The 25,439-nt window shown below is 37.0% G+C and overlaps 1 protein-coding gene across 1 annotated transcript in view; it reads left to right on the top strand.

Moving 5' to 3' along the window:
* Positions 1–7,421: 7,421 nt before the first annotated feature.
* The window catches only part of CLPX (caseinolytic mitochondrial matrix peptidase chaperone subunit X), a 35,091-nt gene continuing 17,073 nt past the window's right edge, over positions 7,422–25,439 (top strand). Inside the window, exons 1-5 of the mRNA XM_019748680.3 lie at positions 7,422–7,742; positions 13,262–13,422; positions 15,563–15,680; positions 21,804–21,958; positions 23,950–24,109. Coding sequence (XP_019604239.1) covers positions 7,664–7,742; positions 13,262–13,422; positions 15,563–15,680; positions 21,804–21,958; positions 23,950–24,109 — 673 coding nt within the window. The 5' untranslated portion in view covers positions 7,422–7,663. The remainder of the gene's footprint in view (positions 7,743–13,261; positions 13,423–15,562; positions 15,681–21,803; positions 21,959–23,949; positions 24,110–25,439) is intronic.

The following is a 25,439-nucleotide window of genomic DNA, read 5'->3' as shown; positions in this document are numbered from 1 at the left end:
AGTTCTTTATATATACTGAGTACTAGACCCTTATTAATACTTGACTTGCAAATATTTTATTCCATTCTGTGGGTTGTCTTTTCACTTCTTGATAGTGTCCTTTGAAGCACAAAAATGTTAAATTTTGATAAAGCCAAATTTATTTATTTATTTATTTATTTATTTATGGTTGCTTATGCTTTTGGTATGTTATCTAAGAAACTGTTGCCTAATCCAAGGTCATATGTGTAAACTTACAACTATATTTTCTTCTAAGAGTTATAGTTTTCGCACTTACATTTAGATCTTTGATTCATTTTAATTTATGTACATGTACGAGGTTGGACAATTAAGTTCGTGAACTCATCCTAGAAAAAGTGCTACATACCTCATTGCTGAATATCACTACGGTCCCGTAGAAGTGACTATGGTCACCCTTGGGAAGCTATGCACTGATGCCAGCACCTTGTCCACCATTCAAAGCAATTTTGGAACTTTTTCTGGAATGGCCATCAGAGCTGTCGTATTACCCTTGATCTCCTGAATGTCATCAAAATGTCTTCATTTCAATATTTCCTTTATCTTCAGGTAAAGAAAGAAGTCATTGGGGGCCAGATCAGGTGAGTAGGGAGGGTGTTCCAATACAGTTATTTGTTTACTGGCTAAAAACTCCCTCACAGACAGTGCTGTGTGAGCTGGTGCATTGTTGTGATGCAAGAGCCATGAATTGTTGGTGAAAAGTTCAGGTTGTCTAGCTTTTTCACATAACCTTTACAGCACTTCCAAATAGTAAACTTGGTTAACTGTCCAGTTGGTACAAATTCATAATGAATAACCCCTCTCATATCAAAAAAGTTTAGCAACATCATTGCAACAAGTTCGCGAGTTTAATTGGCAGAACTCGTAAGCATTTGGATGCATATACTTGAAGAATTTTCTTACTTTTTGTGAGCACAATAATACAATAAAAAGTGTGTTTCATCCAGGAGGCTCTAATAGTGAGCCCTGCAGAGTATAGTGCAATAGTTAAACGCATCGCTCCAGAACCAGACTACCTGGGTTCAAATATTTGTTCTTTTAGTTATTGACAGTACAATCTTGGACAAGTTATATACTTCTGTGTGCTTCTGTTTCCTCAGCTACAGACTTGAGAAAATAATATGTTCCTCATGCGGCTGTTATGAGTATCAGTTGAATATATATATGAATGCAGTATGTATTAGTTACTGGCATATAGTAAGCACTGTATAAGTGTTTACTGCTATTACCATGTACCACTGTACTGGAAATAGAAAAGACTGAAAATTTGTGTAGATTTAACAAGACAACACTTCATTTTTGTGGCACTAGGAAATTGGGTTGTTCTACAGAAGTAGTTTTCTAGAAAATTCAATTTTATTTATTTCAGCTCTAAAACTTTTAAACTTTTGATCGATTTTGGGTATAAATCTTTCTAATAAAGTATATATTCTCTTTTTAAAAGCAGAAATAACATAATTCAATCTTGATGCCCTAGGAACACAATTACGAACAACAATTATTATGTTGGTATAATAAAATGCCAATGAGGGCTGATACAGATTTAAGAAATTTGACCAAAACCAAAGGACTTCAGATTATATATCCTTTTGTTGAGTTCTTGCATCCATTTTTCTGTTTTCTCCTTTCTGTCAGGATCTGAGAGAACCCTTTGGCTGTGGTCAGCATGCCTGCTTCTAGCACCTCTCTCCTTTCTAATTTACTCACTTGTACGGTGGGGATCCATATGACCAAATCAGTATTTAAAATGAGTAAATAAACTCAGAGTGATATTCTGAAGGCCTAGGTACATGCAAAGTACATGAACTTTGACATGCCAACTTTGCAACATCTATTTGGTGACTCAGAAACCGTTTCTCTCATTTCCTCATTATTGACTGATTTAGCAATGGTACTACTTTACACACAGCCCAGTGGGTGTTTGTGTATAAATAAATATTGCTTGTAAGGAATACATGATTACAATTCTAACTGAAGTAACTGTCACTTTTATTATTTAATATTATGGCTAATACAAGTTAATTGCAAATTGAGAAGGACTTACAAATCAAGGGTCCCATCCTCTCTCTTTAATCTCTCTTTTTCAGTTTTTCATTAGAAATCAAGGAAGCTCCTTGCAATGGTAAGGTATAATGAGTAGGGCGAGGTCATCAACAAGCTGGCTAAGCAGCACAATTAAAAAGGAATTTTTTACAGACATAAAAGGAAAGCCAGAAATTACACATTGCACAGTAACAAACATCTTTATTATTTAGTAAGCTTCTACTGTGTATTATGGGTCAAAGAATCATTTATTCCTCGCATTAACCTTAGGAAATCAAGAACACCCCAATTTATAGTTGAAAAAACAGGCTGACGAAGTTGAGTAACTTGCTGGAAATTACACAGCTGGTAAGTGACTCAGCTGGGATCCACACAGCAAACAGTTCTCCTACCCTGACATCTGTGCCCTTTACAAAATACTAAACAAGCGTTTCATAGCACTGTCTTCCAGATTTGGTATACCGAAAGTTCCAATGAATTAGCTTTGAGATCACTTCCCCTCTTACCGTCCTCCACCCCATGGAGTCAGAGGAAAGACTTGGAGAGTTAGTGCCATCTGCTGGGCATCTCTCTGAACATCAGGGTGAAGGACTGTCCTCTAACTGAGGACAACCAGGGCCTTGTGCTATCTGAGGTCACCACCAGCCCCCAAGGACAGACCCAGGAAAACAGTGAACACCGTCCTGTAGACCCCTTGGTCTCCCTACAATACCAAGGCTGGACAGTGACTTCCTGAGGGAGAAAGTGTTGGCAAGTGGAGGAAGCCTAAAAAAGAGACCTTGAAAAAGAAAGGCAAAGGCTTCTACCCCCACAGTGGAAACACACCTTATTCATTTCTGCAAATACACCTTAGCATCACCTGATTCTAGTAGTCTAGCAATAAAAAATAGATTCCTGAACCCACTCCAGACTATTTTATCAAAAGCTTTATGGGAGGGGCCTAGGTATATTTAACAAACACCACAGGTCCTTCTTAAGAGAAGGAGATATGGGGGAGGGGCATCACTGCCTTAATGGAATGGCAGCTTTTTAGTCCCTGATGTGAGATATTTCTGGGTAGGGAGTAGAGATTCTGCAGACCCTTAAAATCTTACAAGCTTTTGGAGGAGGATATAGGGAAGTAATGAAAACAGTAGTGATTAGGGTTGGAGTCCTTGTTCTGCTCTGACCTTGGACACTTCACTTAAGTCCTCTGTTTATGTTGACTTTCTCAGCTGCAAAACTGGAATGCAGTTAATAACAATACCTCACTTCCTGTGATAATCAGATGAGAGACTAGAGTGAAAGCACCCTGTAAAGTTCTATAGAATACTTTATTGTATTTTTTTGAGTCTCATGCTACCTACAGACATAAGCACTTGGATATTTTTTGTTTGTTTGTTTTTGTCCTTATCTTTTAAAATGTAAATGTTGAGTTCCTGATTTGTGTCTGGTAGAATCAAAGAACCAATGTCTGCTGATCTGAAGGATCAGTGTTCAGCCATGAAAAAGAAATGTCTTCATTAGAATGATGCCTCAAAGAGAGGCTGTACCAGAATCTCTGCTGGAGGTGAGATTTTTATGGTTATCAGAAGGAGTCTTAGGTTAAAAAAGAAAAGACTGAGGAACAGTTTTTAAATCGAGACTTGGACTCTCTCTCTCTGTTTCTGACTCATTCATTATTTGACGTTGGTCTAGTCCCTGCTTTTTTATAAGCCTGAAAAACCCAGATTTTTAAACTGGATGATTCCCTGATTCTAATCTTTATAATAGTTTTCACTTAGCCACTCATGATGTTCACGATTCTGAGAGGCAGAATCAAGTATAAAAGGACTAGAAGACTTTTATGTAAAATGGGGACATGTAAAGTTATGTGCCTTCAGCTATGTCGTGCACAAAAGATAAATAACTCAAGGAGGTAGCTCCTAGAGTGAATTTATTCGAGCTGGAAAATTACATTTGACTTTCTTTTTTAAACACAATTAACCTGTCAGAAAAGAGCTGAAAGTAGGTGTAATGTGGAAGTATTTTGTGCCAAAGCCGAGAAGATGTTACCACAGGTATTTGCCATAGTTCTTCTTGATAGAGGATCTATTTTATCACAGGGAAAATCTCAAATGGCTCTGTTTCCAAATCCAGAACTTGAGGCGATGGGCTGATAAGAACCTGACCAGAGGTTATCCATGCAGTGCCAAGTGAGAGAGAAGGGTCCATTGTGCATCTGGAGTCTCATTGCTCTTTGCCCAGACACCAAGCTCGGCTCCATCTCATGGCTACCTGGCCACACCTGTGAATTTCAGGTGAGGGAATATATACTTGTAAAGTGGAACATGTTCCTTTGTCAAACAGCCAAAAATGATCCTTTACATTGGAACCCTTTCCAACACAGATGTTATTTTATTTAAACATGAAACCCCTGTGTGCTCAAATACCAAACGGGAAGTCTTGGTATATCCCCATGGTACAAGTTCTCCAATTTGAACACCACTATAAGACTTACACCAACAAAGAGTCTAATACAAAGTTAGTGTCACAATCCATGCTTTTTGGATGCTGATCCTAATAATCTAGGTATATTCTGACCTACAGAGCGTAGTTTTGGGGTATTGCATTGCAACTGCCAAAATCATGTTGCCTGTGTGACGAAACCATCACCAGGCTGATGCCAAAGCCATGTGACCCTTGTTCACATTGCTGAGAAAAAGTTAAACTGGGTTGTGTACAGTCCCCTTTGTTTTGTACTTCCTAGGGCAAAGTCTACTCTCTGCTAGTCAGGCATCTCTTGGGAACTCCTTCTGGGACACTCAGTCAGTTGGGTTAACCATTGTATAAATTTGTAGAATTTATATCTATTAACAGTCATTTCTTTGTCAATTTTAATTGGCTCTGATTGTATGTTGGATTTTCTGAAGACACCATCCTAGGTTTCTGCTAAGAAACATATTGTTGCAAGGTGAGTACTTAATCAAGTATGTACTGAATTTCTGCGTATTCAGCTCAAGTAATAAAATACCTGCCTTCAAAGAGCTCATAGTCCAGATGGAATATAGGCTAACACACAAAACATTAGCCCATAAATAAAATGAAATGCTCAATTGTCCTGGGAATAATATAAGGATATTACACAATATATATTACTGTCTTATATTTCCCCACTAGAATGTAAGCTCCATGAGAGACACATTTTTTTGGTTCAATGTTATTTCCTCAGTGCTCAATAATTGGTACTCAATAAATACTTGTTGAATGAATGAATGAAAAGTCAAGTTCTTAAAATAAACAGAAAGCAAAGGCTTCATGGAGTGTCCTCAGATGAGCCTTGACTTCACTAAGCTTTTATTCAGCTTGTTTTATACCATTTATAAACTTTTAAAAAAAATTTTACTGGGGAAGGGGGACAGGACTTTTATTGGGGAACAGTGTGTACTTCCAGGACTTTTTTTTCCAAGTCAAGTTGTTGTCCTTTCCATCTTAGTTGTGGAGGGTGCCATTCAGCTTCAAGTTGTTGTCCTTTCAGTTTTAGTTGTGGAGGGCAGCCAAGCTCCAGGTCCAGTTGCCGTTGCTAGTTGCAGGGGATGCAGCCCACCATCCCCTGCGGGAGTTGAACCCACAACCTTGTGGTTGAGAGGATGCACTCCAACCAACTGAGCCATCTGGGAGCTCAGCAGCGGCTCAGCTCAAGGTGCTGTGTTCAATCTTAGTCGCAGGGGGCACTGCCCACCATCCCTTGCGTGACTCGAGGAATCGAACTGGCAACCTTGTGGTTGAGAGCCCACTGGCCCATGTGGGAATCGAACTGATAGCCTTTGGAGTTAGGAGCACGGAGCTCCAACTGCCTGAGCCACCGGGCCGGCCCCCAATCTATAGATTTTAGCAAACAACTTATTTCTGTAATAAGAAGGAAATGTGCATAGAATTGAAATAGAAGGTAAGGTGGGATGAATATTGAAATTGGGTGTTACAGTAGACCGGACCTGCTTAAGTCATTGCTAATAAGAGAGGTTTGTCCTAGAATCAGTGGTTTTCAAACATTGCTTTAAAGCAGAACTCCATTTTCAAACAAAACCCCAATAAATGAAACAGATAAAAGCAGAGCTGTTCTGACTGACTTTGGGTGGCATGGAGGAGACAGGAGACGTCCACCTTCTTAGTCCCCTCACCCCCACCACAGAGCTATGGCTTCTGAGGAATTCTAGGAACACAATTTAAAAACACTGGATGGAGAGAACTTTAGAATCTCTGCTTTCTCAAAATTCTATTAATGGAGGCAGCTGAGGAAGACCTCGTCTCCTTCTGGTGTCTGCCACTTTAAGCTGAGGAGTGCAAGGATTCAGCTCCCCCAGAGAAAAAAAACACAACATGCATGGCCTGGACCAAGGTCAATGTCCCTTCTCATGGCCAGACCCAGGGAACTAGAAGCCACATTTCTCTGATCCAAGCTTGATGAGGGCTAAATAACTTGTGTGAACTAATCTTGACTTTAGCTTGACCTCTTCAACATCCCCCCACCTTCCCGCCAAGCTCAGAACAGGCATCCAAGTTCACCTGGCAATTTCTCTGGGCTTTGGAGTTAATCAGAATCTTAATAAAATAAATACTCAGCCTGGCGCCAACCCAGATGGGTAAAGAGTCTGATTAATTTCACTACCCTCCGCCTTGTATAGGGTCAATCTGCTTTATCTGTCCAGAGATGGACCAGCCATGCAGGCAGCTGGCTCAAAAGGTAACGAGAGTTTAATGAAGGAACAACTTACCAGGGTGTGGTCAAGTTTAAGGGAACCTATCAAGGATTGTAAAGCATCCAGGGACTAGCAACAGCTGGAAGAGTTATTACCACTGGCTTGAAAAACCGAGAGCTGTCATCCAACAGTTGTTGCTAGAGGAACTAGGTAAAAATACCACTTCCACGTTACAAGTGAGGAAACGAAGGATAAGATAAGGAACACAGGAGGTGGAATCCCGGGGGCGAGGAACTTATCCCAAGCATCTAGCGGGAGCCCAAGGCCTTTAAAGACTCCACCTGGGGCCAGCCAAGCCACCAGTCTCACTTTGATCCTCCCTCCCACCAATCGCAAATGACCCGAAGAACTTTACTGTAACGGATTGAGACTACAACTCCCGAGCCTTCTCTCTCCGCGTCCGGCTCAAGCTTTTCAACACTAGGATAAAGCGGCTTCCGGAAGAATTGCGTTCCGGGACTCGTAGTTCCCAGACTTAGGGCCGGCTACAGCCGTAGCGTGCTCATTGGCGCTCAGGTCTCCTCCCCGTTCACTCCCCTTGCGTCGGTGTCTCACGTACGCACACGCAGTGCGTGCCCACACCTCCTCCCTAGGCCTAGGACGCAGGCGCGCGCACGCTCCCGGGGCCGGATAGGCGGGGGTGTGGAGGGGGGGGAGGCGGAGATGGAGAGGGAGGGAGAGGGGTTAGGTGTCTACTGTACTGGGTAGACGGCAGTGGGGCACGGAAAGCGCGAAGGCCTGGCTGCCAGGCGGGTGAACTCTGCACTAGGCCTAGGGTCGGCGGGAGGGTCCGGAGCCAGTTCAGCGCGCCCAGCGAGAAGGAGTCGGGCCGCTGAGACTCGGAGGGCAACAGGGGGCAAAGCCCCGACCTAGGCCCCGCGGAGATGTCCGGCTGCGGCGCTTGTAGTTGCGGAGCGGTAGCTGCGCGGCTCATCACGTCCTCGCTCGCCTCCGCGCAGAGAGGTAACGAAGTAGTCCCTCACATGAACTTAGGGTCATAAGTGTATAGACGGTGGGGACCCTGGGGAGAGCATGAGGCCTACCCTACCAGGAGGGTATGTGGGGATGCGCAGCGCTTCGCCTGGCACCCCCCACTTTCCGCGTAGGATGGGGCGCTGCCAACATTTGAAGCAGCTGTTTCTCAAATTTGAAGTAAAACCCTTCGCTCCCCCGCCCGCGCTCTTTCAGGCCTCCTGACTTTGGGGCCGGAATGTGGCCACTTCACAGAAACCCTGAAAGAGGCACACAATGCTCCTTTAGTTATAATAAAAATGTCCCCAGACCCTACTCGGAGCTCCGCCAGGGACTGCCTCCTGCTCCGGCTCCTCTTCCGGAGCTGGTCCGGGTTCCCTTCGGGTCTGTCGGGGGCTCAGAGAAGGGCTCGGGTGAGGGGCTGCTACTGTTGGGTTCTCCGGGGCCGCGGGGCGCCGAGCCGGTGGTTCCGGACTCAGGCCGCGCAAGACCCGAAGTGTCACTGTCATTGTGCGGCCGCTTACATTGGGACATAAACAGGGATCACAGTACTTCCTGGCGCTGGGAAAACCTTCAGGCTCTTAGGGAGATTGGGACAATTCCCGAAGAAATTATTTAAGTACTTAGGTGTATCAGCAGTTGTTGGCCAGTTTTTCCAACTTGACAGTCCAAGATAGTTTAAGGGTGGCTCCTGTTTACCTTTCCTTTCTGTTTATCAGGAGTTATGAAGGTGGCACTCCAGCCAAGAGTTTCCGGAAAAACCATTTTTTCTCTTCCCCAAATCGCTATCAGACTATGAGGCTAGATAGAGCCTGTTATAATCACAAACTACTAGACAAATTCGTTTTATTTTGGTTCGTCAATTTATGATCCTTGGATAAATAAAAGCCCCATTTCCTAATTTGTAGGTTAATTATAAAAAGTTGTACTTTTATTCAATGTATATTTTCCGACAGTTTATTTCACAAAGAGGGATTAAATGAAGTAATGTGGGCAGGAGCATTTTGTTAAAATGATGTATAAATGTAAGGGAGTGAATTTAATCCCAAGACCTTGTTAAACCTGAACAGATAAATGCCCCTATTCTAGGAATTTGAGTTGCAAACACTCGAAAGTGACAGATATTTAATTCGTTTATTTAACATATATTTGTTGAAGGGCCTACTATATGCCAGGCTCTGTTTTGGTGCTGGAAATAGAGTGGTGAATAAGTTCTCACCTTCAAGTTTAAATCTAGTGGAGTAGACAAAGAATGTTTCTAGGAGTGGATAAAGTATGTGTGTGTCCTCACTGCATAGGAAAGACTTCTTTGACAAAGTTCATGATCTGTTCCAGTCAATTGTCCCTGAAAACAGAATCATAGGAAGTGTGTAGTGTTTTTTTTTTTCTTTTCAAGACAACCACTGCTTTAAAAGTTAAATATATCATTAGGTAAATCAACACAAATTAATGACTTATTTAGGAATTATTATCTATTTGTTTATCAGTTAATATAAGTTTGCTGGAGGTTTTCAGAAATAATGAACCTTTGCTTTCACTGTAAAAGACCAAATTAAACTTAAAATGTGAGACATTACCCAAGATCATTACAGAATTTAATATTTGTACATGACAGTGGAACAGTAAAATAGTTTTCACATTGATTTAAGACTTTCCCAAGGCTTAATTTCACAAAACGTTTAATTTGCATAGTACAAAAACTCAAAAGTCTACAAAAATATAGAAATGTTTTCTTTAAGGATTTGAAAAATTCTTATTTAGATTCCTGGAAAGAAGAAAGGTGAAAGAAAAATCAGAATTGAAATTTAGTTAGCTTATTCTTATTTTTCTTAATTAATAAATGGTAGAGTTAAGAATTTCAACAACATTATATAAACAAACAAAAGAACTTAACCAAAATCATCGTCTGACAAGAAATTGTAAAGAATTAAGAATAAAAGGGGACATTTCAGAGCTCTTCTGAAGTGCAGTGCTATTCTGTTTCCATTGGTCTATCTGTCATGTTAGACTAAAAATTTTATATGGTAGTTTGAAAAATTATTTGGTAAATTGTCATACTAGATACTGGATCTTTCGCTTTTGCTGATGGGCCGTGTGTATCCAATTTAATGTGTTTTTCCTCATTAGTCTCTGAATATAAAACCTATAGTAAAGTAGAAATTTTAAATATTTTTTTCTGCCCAAATCGCTGGTATTTTTCAATTTTAATGTATATTTTTAAAAATGTACTTTGCCTTTGTAACAGTCAATTTGCTGTCTGAATGTGTGATTCAGAAATGCTTGATTCCGTTTAAAAGATTCTGAATGACAATGTTCAGTCTGCATTTGTGAGATCATTGTTACCTGCCTTGATTTCTGGCTGATTTCTGTCCTTGTCTTCATGAGAATATAGTGAAGATGCAATGGTGCTCAAACATGGTGTCCCTAATTTTCATAATAGTGACATAATGTTCCTAGATTTTGATTTTAATTTTAATTCTCTCTCCCCCTCTCTCTGCCTCCCTTCCCTCTCCCCCTCCCTTCCTCCTCCTTTCTCCCTCTCTTTATCCCTCTTTGGGTAGGTAAATACAATACAATTTAAATAAGGGAAAGTGAATAAATGAGAGAACATCTTTATTGCAAACTATTTCTTAATCAACATTTCTCTTTTTTTTTTTTTGTTTTTTGTCATGTTCATCTTCAGACCAGTAGACTAGCCTAGGTGAAAATCCATCAAATATTTTTAAACTTGAGGAAAGCTATCATAGGAGTGATGTTATTATTTTTTTTTTTTAATTAAGAAGTAGTCCAAATTCATGAAACAATAACTTGGCATAAAATGAAATTATGAGACTAATAAAAGCAATACACATCTTCTAATTTGCTGGAATTGTTTGTGAGTTTTTGTTGAATTTTTTTCCAATTTGTGTTAGAGGTTAGAGGCCAAGTGTTTAAGGGAGCATTTAACTTGATTTGCCATTTCATCAATTGTTATGCACTTAAATATTGTCACTGCAAATAGATAATTTAAAAATTTTCATTAGTTCTTTCACTCTATTTCTAAAATACAAAGATCAGTTTATCTTTTAAGCTGAATCATTTATATGTTTTTGGAAAATGCTTAATTCAAGATTGAATATAGGCAGTCAAATATTTAAAAGTTGAACAAATAACTCTTCTAGATCTTAATAACCCTAAAATCAGGGTACCTTATTCTACTGTCTTTTTAAAAACAGCTGCTCTGAAACTCAGAAAGATTTGTCTGTATGACAAAAGTTTTGTAAATGGTTTAACTTTTAACTGTCTTTTGTCATTGCTGCCAGGTACTCTTTCGAAATGTACTTTACGGAAATACTTCTCTATTTGGCTTTTAGTGTTTTTTCACAGGCCTCCAAAGGGTTCAGGGATAGAATTCATAGGTTCTATGAACTTTATTTTCACTAATCTTTAAATGAAATGTAGCATTTCCTTCAGTTCTGAATGTAGGCAACAAATCATAGTAGCACAGTATCTATAAAGTGTCACCAGTCAAAAATCACAAAGATCTTCTTATCACATTACAGTTGCAGAGATCTCAAAATATTGTTTATATTTTTCACTACTTTGAAATCATGGTAGTTATTAAAAGAGCTGTTAGATCATACTTAATTTTGTTATGAAAATATTTTTAAAGTATTTTCATAACTACTTTAGTACAATTGGTTTCCTTTGTTAGATATTCTATACATTTTAAAAACATTATTCTGAGAAGGGGCTTGTCCATAGGCTTCACCAGACTGCCAAAGGGGTGCTTGGCTCAAAAAGGGTTAAAAACTCCTGATTAGTTTGCTGCAATGATTTCTGTGAAAATTTATAGTGATGGATACAATTGGTAAGTGACTAGTCATTTAAATTGTTTAGTACAGTGGTTTAAATAGTGCAGTCCTCAGCCCAGCACCCTCACCGGGGAACTTGTTAGAAATGTATTCTTGGGTTCCACCTCAGACCTGAATCAGAAGCAGGGAAGATCCCCTGCAATCTTGTTCTAACAATTCTGAACACATTCTGATGCACATTTTAAAAAATTATTGAAGGACATAATTTTAAACCAGTTTTTGCATTTGAATAAATACATATGTGCATGATGTCTTAAAAGCCCTAGCAGGTATAGAAATAAAAATTTAAAGCCTGAATCGAGAACTTTGCAGGGAATAAAATGAGGGAGGCAAAAAATCAGTTTTTAAAATTTATTTAAGTATTCACATTAACACTTCCCCCCTTTTGTTTTATTACCTCCTAACAGCACTCTGATAAACTGCTAGGAAACTTCCTTCTTGGCGATTCATTAATTTAGGTTAGCTTATTCAAGGTTCTGAGTAGCCCTACAGTACTGAAATCTATGGAATTTTGTTTAACCTAGGACCATTATGTAGGGAACACTCTTAAAGACCAGCGTGGGAAACGGTGGCTCACAGTAGGCAGTACGGCTCTTTTGCCATTGCCTATAATTTATTTTGGGGTTTAGTTTGTATTTATGTGAGAAAAACCACGGGTCAGCAGACAGTGATCCCTGTGGACCCAAACTGGCCACACACATTTGTTTTCTGTATTATTTACTTTTGCTTTCATGTTACACGCAGAGTCTTTGGGACTGAGTCTATAATGGCCCACAGAGCCGAAAATATTTATTATCCTGGTCCTTTACAGAAAAATTTACCAAATAATAATTTAAGTTCTTTTTAAGAATTTTAACTTCAAATATGGCAAAACATTAAAATCTTTGAAAGCAGATGGTGGTAACACAGTGTTTACTGAATTATATTTTTTCTGTAGGATTGAATAGTTCGTTAAAATGTACTTTAATGAACAGCACATTATTATTATTTAAAAAAAATTTTTTATTGGGGAATACTGGGGAACTGTGTTTTTCCAGGACCCATCAGTTCCAAGTCAAGTCATCGTTTTCAATCTAGTTGTGGAGGGCGCAGCTTACTGGCCCATGTGGGAATCGAACTGGCAACCTTGGTGTTATAAGCACTGCGCTCTAACCAACTGAGCCTCCCAGCTGCCCGAGCACATTATTTTTTAAAGAACATTTGATGTTTGTTTCCATGGTTGCAGCTATTACCCTTATATAAGTAAAGAAACAGACAACAGTTTGTCAATTAATTGCTTATTCTCATTGGTAGAAATAACATAATAAGAATATAAGACATAAATGGCCTTTTCCTTCTACACGTGAGGCAGATGTTGAACTACTTATCTCAAACTTTGAAAGAGCCACTCATTATGACTTGGGTGGTCTTTCCACACTTCCAAGGGGCAGGCCTGGAAAGGAAAGAAACATCTTTATTTACCCGGAATCTTCGAAGGCCCAGGTCTGGCCTGTTTCTGAGAGGGCTTTGCCACTATTTTCTCTACCAGTTTGTACAACTACTGTGAAAACTAGCTTTCTCAACCTCCTTTATGCTTAAGGCATTTTTGTTTCCAGGGAATTTATTGAAAACGTTAATATTTGATGTGTAGACTAATAAATTTGATTATATTTTCAGGTATTTCTTGTGGTCGCATTCATGTACCCGTTTTAGGAAGGCTTGGGACCTTTGAAACTCAGATTCTACGGAGAGCTCCTTTTAGAACCTTTGCAGAAACACCAGCGTACTTTGCCTCAAAAGATGGGATAAGTAAAGATAGCTCTGGAGATGGAAATAAGGTATTTTATCTTTATTGGCATCTATACACATATTTGAGTTCCCTCCTTTAAATAATTAAATATAATAGTACTCAGTACTCTTTATGTTTTGGTTTATGTTTTCTATAGGAAACATGAAATACATAAAATCTGAAAAATTTTAGGTAATTTTATTTTGTGTTTCAATTTGAACCATAAAATAGTTTTATAAGCATTGCACTTAGTAAGCAGTAATTAAAAATTTTAATACCACAAAATAGTAAAGAAGCTTTATTGAGTAATCTGTGTAGTCATTCTGTAGGGTTGAATTAGGAGTATCTGTTGTGTCCAGCGCAACAATGGCAGTGAGGAAACGAGAAGGGGCGGCGTTGGGTTAAGTTTTTAAGAAAGAAAGAAACAGAGACTTAATGCAGTTAAATCTCAGAGGGCCAAGGGTCTCACAGTCTGGCAAGAGACTGGAGCGCAGTATCAGGCCAACTGGTGGCTTTTATTGATAATCATACAAGGGACTAGCATTGTTTTTTACCCAGTCTGTGAGACTCATCCATCATGTCACAAAAGTGAATCAAACCAATTATCCCTGTCCCCAAGCAGCCAGAGCAGAAAGTCCTACGATGACTTAAGTGAGGTATGCACCTCCCCGGGGACAAGTCTCTCATGTTGAAACTGTTCCGTTGAGCTAAGCGGAGAGAGCTGATCTTTATCGCTCTCATGACTTCTCTCACAATCAGGTGAGAGAGGAAAGCCAGAGTTAGCGATGGCTTTTCTCAGGCGGGGGAAGGGGAGGCAAGGCCCCTTCCCAGATCTTCCAAGGCAGCTCATTGGGGGTCCCCACACGGTTCCGCCTGGCTTGAGTTGTCCCCTCTGTGGGGAATCTTACTCGTCATTGGCTGCAAACCATCTTTTGGGGACCAGACAGAGAGACATGAGGTGTAAATATCATGGTAAAACAAAGTCCCAAAAAGGCACAGTCTCACAGACTCTTCTTTCTTCAAGGAAAGACATGGGGGGACAGTCTGCTAGGCTGCTGTGTGACAAGTATCCATCATTTCCTGTCATGCAACTCTTACAACTCCTGATAGTATAAACCCCATTTCATCTATCTAAGAATCTTGGATATCTGTATGACTTAATGTTGGGCTACTCTGTTACAAGCAAGTAGGTGATTGGTAATTGTATTGGGTTAGTGAATTATTACCAATTTTTTTATTATGTGAATTTGACTAACACTTGAGTTAATATTATATGTGAAACAAAATACTCAGTGCTTTCACATCCACATTTAATCCTAAAAATAACCCTCTGAAGTAGGTGATATTATCCTCATTTTAGAGATGAAAAAGGTGAAAAAAGTTAGATTCAAGAAAGTTAAAGAGTCACTACTTGCCATGACAATAACTACCAATTCAATTTCATTGAAATGCAGCTTTTTACTTATATTATGGTAACTTTTTTCCTAGTTCTTATTGAGTCATTGAAAGAAAGCTATTGGGATGGCTGGTTAGCTTAGTTGGTTAGAGCACAGTGCTCTTAACAACCAAGTTGCTGGTTTGATTCCCCACATGGGCTACTGTGAGCTCTGCCCTCCTCAGCTAGATTGAAACAACTACTTGACTTTGAGGTGGTGGTTCCTGGAAAAACACACTTAAAATAAATAAAAGTTTTTAAAAAACAAACAAACAAAACAAAAAAAAGAAAGAAAGCTATTTCTTATACATACTGGCACTTACCATGTAAAGAAGGTATACAGATAAACATATGTATTTACTAGAATTGATTTTATTTTTGTGGAAAATGTATCTTTTGATACCAGTGATAGTAGAGATATAAATTAATAATTCCATTCTGGAAATCGTAAAAATTAATAATGATTAATTATAAACTATATTGTTTATATTTAAGTTACATACTGTGTTTCCCTGAAAATAAGACCTAGCTGGACAATGAGCTTTAATGAGTCTTTTGGAGCAAAAATTAATATAAGACCCAGTCTTATTTTACTATAATATAAGACCGAGTCTTATGTAATGTAATGTAAGACCAGGTCTTACGCGTTAGAGCTGGTTGTCCGGCTAGGTCTTATTTTCAGGGAAACGGTATACTGTGATGACCTGAAAGTAATACTTGACACACTCTTTTTTCCCTCTTCCAAAAACATTAGAAATCAGCGAGTGAGGGAAGCAGTAAGAAATCGGGCTCTGGGAACTCTGGGAAAGGTGGAAACCAGCTGCGCTGTCCTAAATGTGGCGACTTGTGCACACATGTAGAGACCTTCGTGTGTAAGTTTTACTTCTATTATTTTTATTTTTCTGTACCTTTGCTATAAATTGTTAACTGCATAGAAATATAGAAATTATACAAACCAGGGTTATTTTCTTCCTGATCTTACATGATTCTCTCCTATTTTCACCAGATACTAAAAATCCCCAGGACTGGTAATATTTTGCACTGTGGTATAAGAGATAATTTAAGAAAACTATTTGTTTCTTTATTTTGCTTGTGTGTTTGTTTTAAATTTGAATTTTGTGAGTTTCATGCATGTGACCATTAAACTATAGGAGAACCAAGCCTTGTTTATCTGTATTATTCTGTTCTTCAGATACCTGTTGAACATCTCATATAGCTACAGAGGTCAGTCATTTGAATATTAAGATATTTTCCCTCTCTGAGTACTTACCAGAGGAGCTATGTTCTCAGTTCTAGAAAGAGTCTGATAATCATAATGATTCAGATACTCAGAGAAGGAGGAATTCAACAGTCCCACTTTTGCTGTACTCTGAAATGCAAAGATGTTACTACAGATACTTTGTTTAATGAATCAAATAACTTATTTCTTGCATAATTAGAATTAATGGTAATGACTCAAGAGTAAATTACATTGTACTACCACGTCAGCCTTCCTATACAGTCCGATTATATAAAGGTTGATGGTCAGGTTTGGCAGAAGCTTCAGTTTCTGATGATTAGCTGGAGAGGATTCTCTATATTCCAACCCAAATATTGAGGCTTTATATATAGTACTTTATCAGTAATATATTGGCCACTGGATGAAAAAGTACTACATGTAGCCTGTTTTTACAGTTTTGGAAAGAGTTTTAAAGTAGTTTCATTCTATAGCTGGAATGTTAGAGGTTCTCTTCATGGTTTTTGCCTAGTAAGAGATCAAAGAGAAAAATCAGCCTGAATGAATATTAATTTGGATCTCAACATAAAGTGAAAGTGACTTCTAAATTACATTTGCTATTAACAAATTTGGTGTGATATAGTAAAGTTCTAAAAAGTAGAGAATTGTTCAATCCATAATGGCAGTATTATGTTACCTACAGAGGGTGCCAAAAATATATATATACACATTTTAAGAAAGGAAAACTGTATTAAAATTGTAATACTCAATATATATCGATAACAAAAGATGGATACAAGTCACGTTTGACTTCTGCGATTACAAGAGGTGCTCAAAGTGGTTACCATCAGCGTCCAGACACTTCTGATTATGGCAAACTACTGCTTGAGCAACGTTGACTAAAGGGTCCACTTATGTATAATAAATTTTTTTGCACCCCCTGATATATTTTAATCAACAGATTTCCTCCTTTTTTTTCCCCAGAGAGATTTCAACCTTCATAGACTTAAGTAATAATTTCTTAGAGTAGGAGAGGAACAAACATTTGATAAACACCAGTATATGTAATTTTATTCTCACAATCTTATTTTTGTCAGGACAGATATCCTCATTTTTATCAATGAAGGAGGTGAGATTGAGCAAGTTTAAGTAACTCATCCAAGGTCACACAGAGCAGTGAAGATTTGCTATTCAGAAGTTCCTAGCTCATACATTTTTACCAGCTGGAATTCTTTAGGGATAAACTAGCTCCTCTTGAGTTTAAATTCACTTTTCTTTCATGCAGTGTTTTCAAAACCTGCCAGATAACTGTTGTTTTAACAATGATTAAGTGATCACGGAGGGTGATTGTTAAACATATAGATTCCCTCCTTTCCTAAAGATTAAGATTCTGTTGATGTTGACTAGGGTCCTAGAATCTGTAAATTTAAGCAGTGAGACCAAATGTGGAAAACACTGTACTTTAGTGTTATCTATTTAACTCAAGGCTGAGTGTGGTCTCTTTCCTTTGGGAGTTCTAAGGGGCAAGGGTGATGTGGGAGTAGAGAATGTAAAAGCAAAGAGTGAAAGAAGAGTACATACTTAATATGTAATTTAGTAAGCAAACACCCCTTGAGTCAGACACTGCTAGGCTTAGAAAATACACAGATGCACATGACATTGTCCTTGTCCTCTGGAGCTTTACTGCAGAGGAGTAATAGGCCCCAGCAGTGAGACGAGGCCCTTCTCCCTTCGCTCACCCATAATAGAAGTCTCTTCAGAATGCATCCATTTGGAAGGCAGAGGATCTTCTGTCTACTCATTGAAAATTGGGGCATCCTAGTTCGAAGGGGTTTTGTTTTATCATAGGTTATCCATTTTGCTTGAATCTGCATTTGTTTACTTACTAGTTAATAAACATCTCTTTATGTGCTTTTGGCCCCTTCTGGTTCTTTTGTGAATGGCCTGTTGAGGTAATTGTCCACTTTTTTGTCATTTTTAATTGTTTTTAATTAACTGAGGAATACATGTGTATATCTCCCTTTATGAAAAAGTAGAACATTATGTATAAAGCTAAAGATATATTTCTGTAATATATCTTCTTCGAACATAAAACTTTTTAAAAGCATAAATGATATCATTCATATTTTTGCAGATTGCTTTTTTTCTTCCAACTCAGCAACGTTTTGAGAGCTATCTATGTTAATACGTAGATATACAAAGGTCTAGTCCTTTTTAAAATTTTTAATTTTTTATTGAGATATCAATCATTCACATACCATACAATTCACCCTTTGAAAGTGTACATTTCAGAGATTTTTGGTATATTCACCAAGTTGTACAATCATCACCACTATCTAATTCCAGAACATTTTCATCATCCCAGAAAGAAACCCCATCCACCTTTGCAGTCACTGTCTGCTCTGTACCCTCCCAGCCCTGGCAACCATTAACCTACTTTCTGTCTTTATGGATTTATCTATTCTTGACACTTTATATAAATTGAATTATAAAATATGTGGCATTTCGTGTCTGGCTTCTTTTCATTTAGCATGTTTTCAAGGTTCATTTGTGTCACATCATTATGTATCAGTACTTCATTGTTTTTTATGGCGGAATAATAGTATTTCATTGTTTGTCCATTCTCCATTGCTGGACATTTGGATTTCTCCTTGTTGGCTATTATGAATAATCCTACTCTGAACATTTGTGTACAAATTTTTGTTTTTACTTCTCTTGGATTTATGCTTAGAAATGGCATTGCTGGGTGAAACGGCAGCTATGTTTAGCTATTTAAGGAACTGCCAGACTGTTTTCCACAGAGGCTGTACCATCAGTATAACCCAACCCGCTAACAATGTATATATAAAGGTTCCAATTTCTCCACATCCTCTTCAACACATTATCTTTTTTTTTATTGTAGCCATCATAGGGATGTGAAGAAATATCTCATTGTGGTTTTGATTTACATTTCCTTAATGACTAAAGATGTTAACTGTCTTTTCATGTGTTTATTGGCTATTTGTATAAGTTTGGAGAAAAGAGTATTTAAATCCTTTGTTCATTTTTAAATTTTTTTATTTTTATTGTTGAGTTATAAGAGTTTTTTTATATATTCTGAATACTAGATCCTTATCCAAACATGTGATTTGCAAATATTTTCTCTCATTCTATGGGTAGTTCTTTCCTTTTAAATGCATGCTATATAGCAGGAGTCAGGAAACTTACTACAAAAGGCCAAATAATAAATATTTTAGGCTTTGTGGGCCATATGGTCTCTGTTGCAACTATTCTCCTTTGCTGTTACAGTGCAAAAGCAACCATAGAAAATGTTAATGAATGAGGACGGCTGTGTTCCATAAAACTTTGCATGTGGACACCGAAATTTGAATTTTATGTAACTTTCATTGCCATTTTTTTTCTAAAATGTAAAAACTATTTTTTAGCTCATGGACCTTCAATCTCGCAAGTATATTTGTAGTGATTTTTATGTTTTCTTATAATGAGATTACTCTTGCTTGACTTTGTTGAAATAAAATACCATTTTTATAGATACCATTATAAATGTATAGAAAATCATCAGAAATTGAAATAATATCCAAGAAAGTTTTGATTATAAGGACTAATGTATACTATTCTTTAGTCCATTTAAAAAGTTAACTTGTCAAACATGAATATTTTTATTTAAGTTAGAGCCTTCAGTTGTTTTTATTTTTATGTATATAATATTTTTTGAAGGCTTACTGCACTTAATGTGTCTCATAGGGTGGGAATTAAACTTGTCTGCAGTGTTCGGGAGATTTTATGTTGGACCCTGAAACTTGTTCAAAATCATGAAGAACTTTCATTTAAACAAATCTCCTGAAAAAGTTTTTGCTAAGGTAGTCTTTCTGTTGTTGGTATACTATACAAGCATGTTTACTGGAGTCAGTGTTCTGTATATAAAGGCGTGTAGGATACTTGTAGTAGTCATTTAAAGGAAAGAGCTTTATTTATCCCCTGATAATTTAACAAAATTAAATTTTTGCCCTTTGTTTTTTAGGAGTAAAAAAATGCATTTAATGCTTTTTTTAAAATAGCATTTTGATAAATAAAATTGAATCCTTGAACTTGGGTATATGTTGAACATGTTTCAGTGTGAAACAGAATTGCAAATATTCAAACAGAATTTAAGGAACCCTTCAGCAGTAAGCAGAGAGGGTTGTAATTTGTTGGTGTTAAATCTCTTTCCCTTTGACCTATTTGTTTTTTAGAGAAATATCTTGTTCTTGTGTTCTCAGGCCAGATTTTCTTGTCATACAATTTGAACTAAATCAGAGGCTTCTCTGTCCTTTACATGCCCTGTTTACCATCAGTAACAGTTGTAAGCTGTTGCCTCATTATAAAATAAAGGCGTTGACTCTCTTTCCCATTGATGGGAAATGGTGATAATGTATTTGGGCTTGTGTTAACTGAAGGTACTTAGAATAGCTTGATATTTGTCTTTCAGCATTTATAGGTGTTCAATAAATAGAAAACATGGATGATCCGATCCCTCTCCTACTTTAAAATTTGCTACTAGAATTTATTCAGGATGTATTTTTGATTGGCCTTATGTTTAAGAACAAACATACAAGAATTAAATTGATTGAATTAATAATTAAATTTATTTTTAAAATGTGGACCTGTCTATTTTTTTAATTTAAATTATTTTGTGAAGATTTAGATATGCTTGTCAGTGCAGTTTTTCCTGTAATCTAGAGATAGGTAGTTACATTCTCAAAGGAGAGAGATTCCTGTAGTTTTTAAAATTATTTTTCTTTGCAGTTTTACCTGTCTCGTTAGATTACACAAAGATATATTACTGAGACCTCCCAACATATAACTAACTCCTATTTTTTCCTATGTATCTGTTAATAGTCTGTATGGGTTTCTCTACCATGCTACTTTCTGAGGTCCCTGGTTACTATTAATAGAGGTGGGTTTGGAGAAGTTTAAGAGTAGAGTGTATGTCCATATGTTTATATCCTATAGTCATGTTTTTAAACGAGAGAAAAGAAAAAATCACTTTTGTTTTAACACAGGATATTCTATAGCTGATGCGTTGCCATTTAAAAATCCTTTTTACCCTCCCTTTTAACAGCCCTTGTGTTGTTTTCAAAAACTATATGACTATCTTTTAATTAAGTCAGTACGACTGAGAATATTGTTATTTTGTTAGTTTTTCAGTGGTTTTCAGTCAAAGAAATAGAAATTAATGGAATAAAGATGAAAATAAAGAAGGTATGAAATAATTTTATCTTTTTACCAAGTCAGGATTTTTAAAATGTTCATAAGTTTGAAAAGAACCTAAATAATATACTTTCTTACATTTTTAGGGATTAAAATAGATTTCTCTCTTTCAACTTTTGTGTATATTTAAAATTTTTCATAAGAAAATGTTGGAAAAATAGATTAATTTATTTTACTTTTTTCCACAGTTTTTTCATTCAAGTATTTCAATAAAATAAATGATTATTTAATAGTCTTATCGTGATAAATTTTAAAATTAACTTTAGTGTATGGAAAGCTGAAAGACTCTCAGCCAGTCTTTTTACTTAATGAAGTATACCATAACATGAAAGAACCTAGTGAAAATGAACAAAATGTAGTCCACTGAACTCATCTATCATTATTATCTGTCTTAGGTGTAAACAAGGCTGTTTGTTGTGGCTATTGGAGTGAACTGTCAGCCTACTTTTTGTCAAGTACAGTAGTTTTCATTTGCAGTGAGTCTTTAAGGTGAAACACTATTTGAGTTACTTATTTTTCTCTTGTACAGCATCCACCCGTTTTGTGAAGTGTGAAAAATGTCATCATTTTTTTGTTGTGCTATCTGAAGCAGACTCAAAGAAAAGCATAATTAAAGAACCTGAATCAGCAGCAGAAGCTGTAAAATTGGCATTCCAACAGAAACCACCTCCTCCCCCCAAGAAGGTATAAGGTCTTGCTCAGTCTTATACGCATTTTGTCTTGAAACCATTTCATTACTCCCCTCTCCCCAGTTTATGTTGGATCCTAATACTAGAATCTAAATACATATTGTAAGTTCTTAATATGGACTATATCTGGCTAAATTGTTACTGATATCTAATACTTGGAATTTAGGTTTTGTGTCCATTGCTGTTTTCCCATGTCATGATTACTGTATTCAGTAGCAATGAAACATAGTTGGATGATTATTAAAATAGTATTGATACTAAATTAATCTAAAATGATATCCTTAAAAGAGAGCAACTATGGACTTATTTTTGTTAGTTTGGGTTACTAAATAACACCAGCCTTCAATTTCTCCCCATCAGATTAGTTTATTTTATGGTAAAATAGCCTGAGACTAACAACGGAAGCAAGTAATTTTTTTCACGGCCAGTGTTCTCCTCTATAGCACTTTGTTTTTTGTGGAGTGGGCTCTTTCTAGGAGTCTTCGAACAGGTTGTGATTTGGTCATATGAAAGCCAGCAGAGTGTACCACTGTCTTCATTGGGTCCTTGGTGTGCACTTTCTGAAAACAGGAACCCTGCTCCTGGGCTATGCCCTGTGTTCTGGCCACGCCTCAGATGTTTGTACCCTCGGATTGTTTCTCATCTACATCAGTGTAGCTTTCTTCCACTGTGCTTAGATGCCAGTGCATTTGTTTCTTCCTCCAAATGTGCTGTGGCAGATTTCATAATTCATGAGTATAATCTGTGAGGAATATATTTTATTGGGGAATGTTGGGAACAGTGTGTTTCTCCAGGACCCATCAGCTCCAAGTCGTTGTCCTTCAATCTAGTTGTGGAGGGCGCAGTGCCGCTACAAGTCCAGTCGCCGTTTTCAATCTTTAGTTGCAGGGGGCACAGCCCACCATCCCATGGGGGAATTGAACCGGCAACCGTGTTGTTGAGAGCTCGTGCTCTAACCAACTGAGCCATCTGACCGCCCCTCTGGAAGCTCAGTGGCTGCTCGTTGTCTTCAGTCTAGTTGTGGAGGGCGCAGCTCACTGGCTCATGTGAGAATCGAACCAGCAACCCCATTGTTTAGAGCTCACGCTGTAACCAACTGAGCCATCCAGCCACTCCGAAGATTTTTAAATAACCATAATATGGTCAACAACTAAAGACTTTGTCATGTAAAAATAAATAATGTGATGGAAAATATAGCTATTAAGCTTTATATTCTCCACTAATTTGTGTAGACTTTAGACATCCAAGCCAAAGTTCTAGAAAATAAATGCAACTTAACTATTTTCCGGAGTTAATGAATATTAACAGTTAATTTCTATTTACTAAAAGCTGAAGGAATTTACCCCAGGTTCCAAACTGTTGGCAGTATCCAAGTATCGAATAGAGCTTTAGTTTCTACTAAAACTAAAGGTTTGAGATTGCCATGCAGATAAATAAGTAGCTTTAAAGTTAATATCTGAGAAAAAAGTAAATGTTTGTTAGTGAGTATTAAAACACACTGGTAGTATAATGGCTTTTGATTATATCATGCCTATTTTTGAAAAGGGTAGTTCTGTAATACCTTATCTTTTTGAAGAATAATATTCATGTGATTGAAAAAGGTGTAGAAAGGATTTATTTTAATGACTTACATTAATGATGATACCTTTAGACCCATGGGTGGCATGTGTAGGATTCTAAGTGACTTTAACATTAACTTTTAAAAATTAGGATGAATGACATTGTTTACAGAATGGAAACTGGCATAGTACTAGAAGAGTATAGTGATACTTTGTTGGGCTAGAGAACAAATAAATTGTGTTTTTGTTCGTTTAGGGTTTGGGGCCTTGAATCATTGCTACATAATGTTATTGTGTCTTTGGCATTTTGTTTTTGATGAGTCTTTATTTGAATTTAAAACTAAGTAAATACGCTCAGTATATAACTTTTTAATGTTTTTATGACAGCTCATATTAAATTAATTTTTCATACCCAATTATTTTTCAGATTTATAACTACCTCGACAAGTATGTTGTTGGCCAGTCATTTGCTAAGAAGGTGCTTTCAGTTGCTGTGTACAATCATTATAAGAGAATATATAATAATATCCCAGCTAATCTGAGACAGCAGGCAGAGGTTGAAAAGCAGACATCATTAACACCTAGAGGTTAGTGTTTTGATATTTGGCCAAAATAGAGATTACTATGCATGCCTAGAGATAATCTCTATTTGCAACTTCTTGCTTTTGTCTTAAATGCTTTTAGTATAGTACAATTTTCAGAGTACAGTTCATATCCCATTAGTAGATTATGAAATCATTTTGATAGGTTGCCAACAGCATTTTTAAAAAAGTTTAGGTGGGGATAGAAAATACCAGAGTAAATTAACTTGTAGTTAAGTATTGTTTCTGAAAACTTTCACTTTCATGTGCATGAATTCTTAGTCACAGAGTAAAATGTGTTTCTTATTCTTACCAAAGGTCTCAGTGAAAAATGTTTGAAAGTCACTGGAGTAGAGATTGAGAATTATCATTGAATTGTAGACTTCACTACAACTAGTTCCTCATGACCTTATTATCATTGCAATGCTCTGTACTACTCTGAGTTCTTCTCTTTTGGGTTCAGGATACAGAATTTCATTTGCCTAAGTCAGAGATATATGGAGATAGCTCTTACAGAAAATATGCAGCACTCTTTCCTTTCTTGGCCCCAGCTGCAGAGTGCAAGGTTAAGGGAAAATTTGTAAATGATTCAAAGTATAATTCTATTAGTAATAGATTCTTATATACCAATATACTGTGTAATCTCGATTTATGTGGACAATAACGTATGTTATATTATTAGGATGATTTTATTAAAAAACTGTAGGGTAAAAGGGGTAAATATTGTAAGTTTTGTTGTTGTTGGCCAGGGAGCCCTGATTTCTTATTTAAGTCCATAATCTATCATTTTACATGATTTTGGTCATCATTTTACAATTTGAGGGAGTTCTGCTAAAGCTACATTATCTTTTGATTACTTTTAGTAGCTACTAAATATATAACTGGCTTAATGAAGACACTTGTTCACTTGTTGAGCTTATTGCAAAATAGTTAGGTGGTAGTATCAGTTACTTTATTTTTAGAAAGCACTCGTAATAACTAATGGAAAACTTGGAACCTTAATTTTTATAAAGTCCAAGTAGCACTGCCTAGTCATGACGCACAATGATTTTTTCTGGTTCCTTCTGTCAACAAATCAATAATTAAGCTGTTCTAGGTGCTGGAAAAGCAAATGGTAATATGGTATTTATAATATGAGGGGTTTAAATTCTTATTGAAGACTTAAATTACTACTATTAAAATAGGTAACAACTTTGTATTTGACAAATATAAATATTAGCAATTGGGCAGCCATCATTAAGTATGTTTAGGTTTTTTAAATATAGAAAGGATTAGCATATAGATTCTTTCATAATGTTTTGAAAGCTAAACAAAGTTTAAAAAGCTTAAAAAAGTT

The sequence above is a fragment of the Rhinolophus sinicus genome, chromosome 3, assembly GCF_057876585.1.
Source record: "Rhinolophus sinicus isolate RSI-liver-muscle chromosome 3, RSI-T2T, whole genome shotgun sequence".
Classification (NCBI taxonomy): Eukaryota; Metazoa; Chordata; class Mammalia; order Chiroptera; family Rhinolophidae; genus Rhinolophus; species Rhinolophus sinicus.
Note: the sequence above shows the minus strand (reverse complement) of the source record. Positions and strands in the feature narration are given on the sequence as shown.